Below are 1,352 nucleotides of genomic sequence, written 5' to 3' on the forward strand. Positions count from 1 at the left end.
AAAAAAAATGTTTAGGTTTAGATCATAAAAAGATTATTAAAAAGGTTAGAAAATTACAGTAAAACTTTCAGCTTAAGATCCAGAGAATTATAGTAGTTATGTGATTGGGGAAAAAAATAGAATTTTGAATGTTCTAATGATCTGAACATTCTTTGACCTTGTTTCTGTATAATCTGAATGTTTGAATTTAGAATTTTTATTTTTTTTTAGCTTAAGAATGTTGAATGTCACAGTTCTGCTGTTTAAAAATACAAATGTATAAAATACATAGGATTAAAACAACAAAAAAATACTATCTCCATAGTTTAAAACTCACACTGATTTTCTGCTCATTACCTTGTGACAGTAAATGTGCCTCTAATGAATTAAGTTTCTTCTTCATCTCTTCAAATTGCAGCAGTTTTTTCATCTGTGCCTCCAGAAGTGTCTCTGTAGAGAAAAAGCCTCCTCTGTTTTCTTCCAGCATCTGCTCGATGTTCTCCATCAGTGTGGACACTTGTGTGGTGGGACCAAAGAAATGATGTCGTCCTCCGAAACTCTGAATGACAGACTGTGTTTCTTCATTGAGTTCTGCTGTCTGATGCTCTGAATTCTGCTTTATGAGGATCATGATGTGTTTGTTGATTCTTGAGCTGAAAATCCTCTGGATTTCTTCCATTTCTGCTTTGTCTTCATTATTGAGTGGAGCGTCAGGAACAATGAGGAGGAAAACATGAACTCCAGGATCACAGAGAGACACACAGTTGAGAGTCTGACGCATCACTTCCTCCTCCGAGAGCCGAGTGTTGAACAGAGCTGGAAGCTCTATTACACTGATCACAGGTCCATGAAGCTCCACGTCTGATCTTCTGTCTGTCTGCTGCAGGATCTGCTCTGATACGGAGGATTTTAACATCCCGTCACTCCCGCACACAGCCAGATTCAGCTTCACACCCTCTGAAACTGACAGAAGAAGAAAGTTACAAAATATTCATATATAACACGAAACATCAAATATCCTCACACTCACGTCTCTCTGTGGTCTGTTGCTCCATTGTGAAATACTGTGACGCTTCAGCACAAACCAGGTGACGTCCATCATTCATTTGCACGATGTCCTCAAACGCCTGCAGAAGATCATCAGGAGAGCTGCTTCTCTGAAGCCTGAAGTGTCTGTTTGCACATTTCTGAATGATGTTCTGTAGGATGCCACTGGTTTCTGTGGGCTCTTTTTCTGTAGGATGTCACTGGTCTCTTGCGTGCTGAGCACCATGGTGTGTTGATAAACGCGCTCAGAGAAAGAGCGCAGCACCTTCTCCACACACTCTTGATCTTCTGCTGAACACGGCTCATGTTTGAGGAGCAGCACGATC

The 1,352-nt window shown here is 40.5% G+C and overlaps 1 protein-coding gene across 1 annotated transcript; it reads right to left on the reverse strand.

Annotated features, from left to right (window-relative positions):
• Positions 1 to 316: 316 nt before the first annotated feature.
• LOC107712646 (GTPase IMAP family member 5-like) lies at positions 317 to 1,193 on the reverse strand (the record flags this gene model as incomplete). Its single annotated transcript, XM_016517959.1, has 2 exons — positions 1,010 to 1,193; positions 317 to 942 (listed from the first exon to the last, which is right to left on the reverse strand). Coding segments are annotated over exons 1-2 (702 nt in total), but the record flags the coding sequence as incomplete, so codon positions are not given.
• Positions 1,194 to 1,352: the final 159 nt, after the last annotated feature.

The sequence above is a fragment of the Sinocyclocheilus rhinocerous genome, unplaced genomic scaffold (assembly GCF_001515625.1).
Source record: "Sinocyclocheilus rhinocerous isolate Xijiao unplaced genomic scaffold, SAMN03320098_v1.1 scaffold18023, whole genome shotgun sequence".
Lineage (NCBI taxonomy): Eukaryota > Metazoa > Chordata > Actinopteri > Cypriniformes > Cyprinidae > Sinocyclocheilus > Sinocyclocheilus rhinocerous.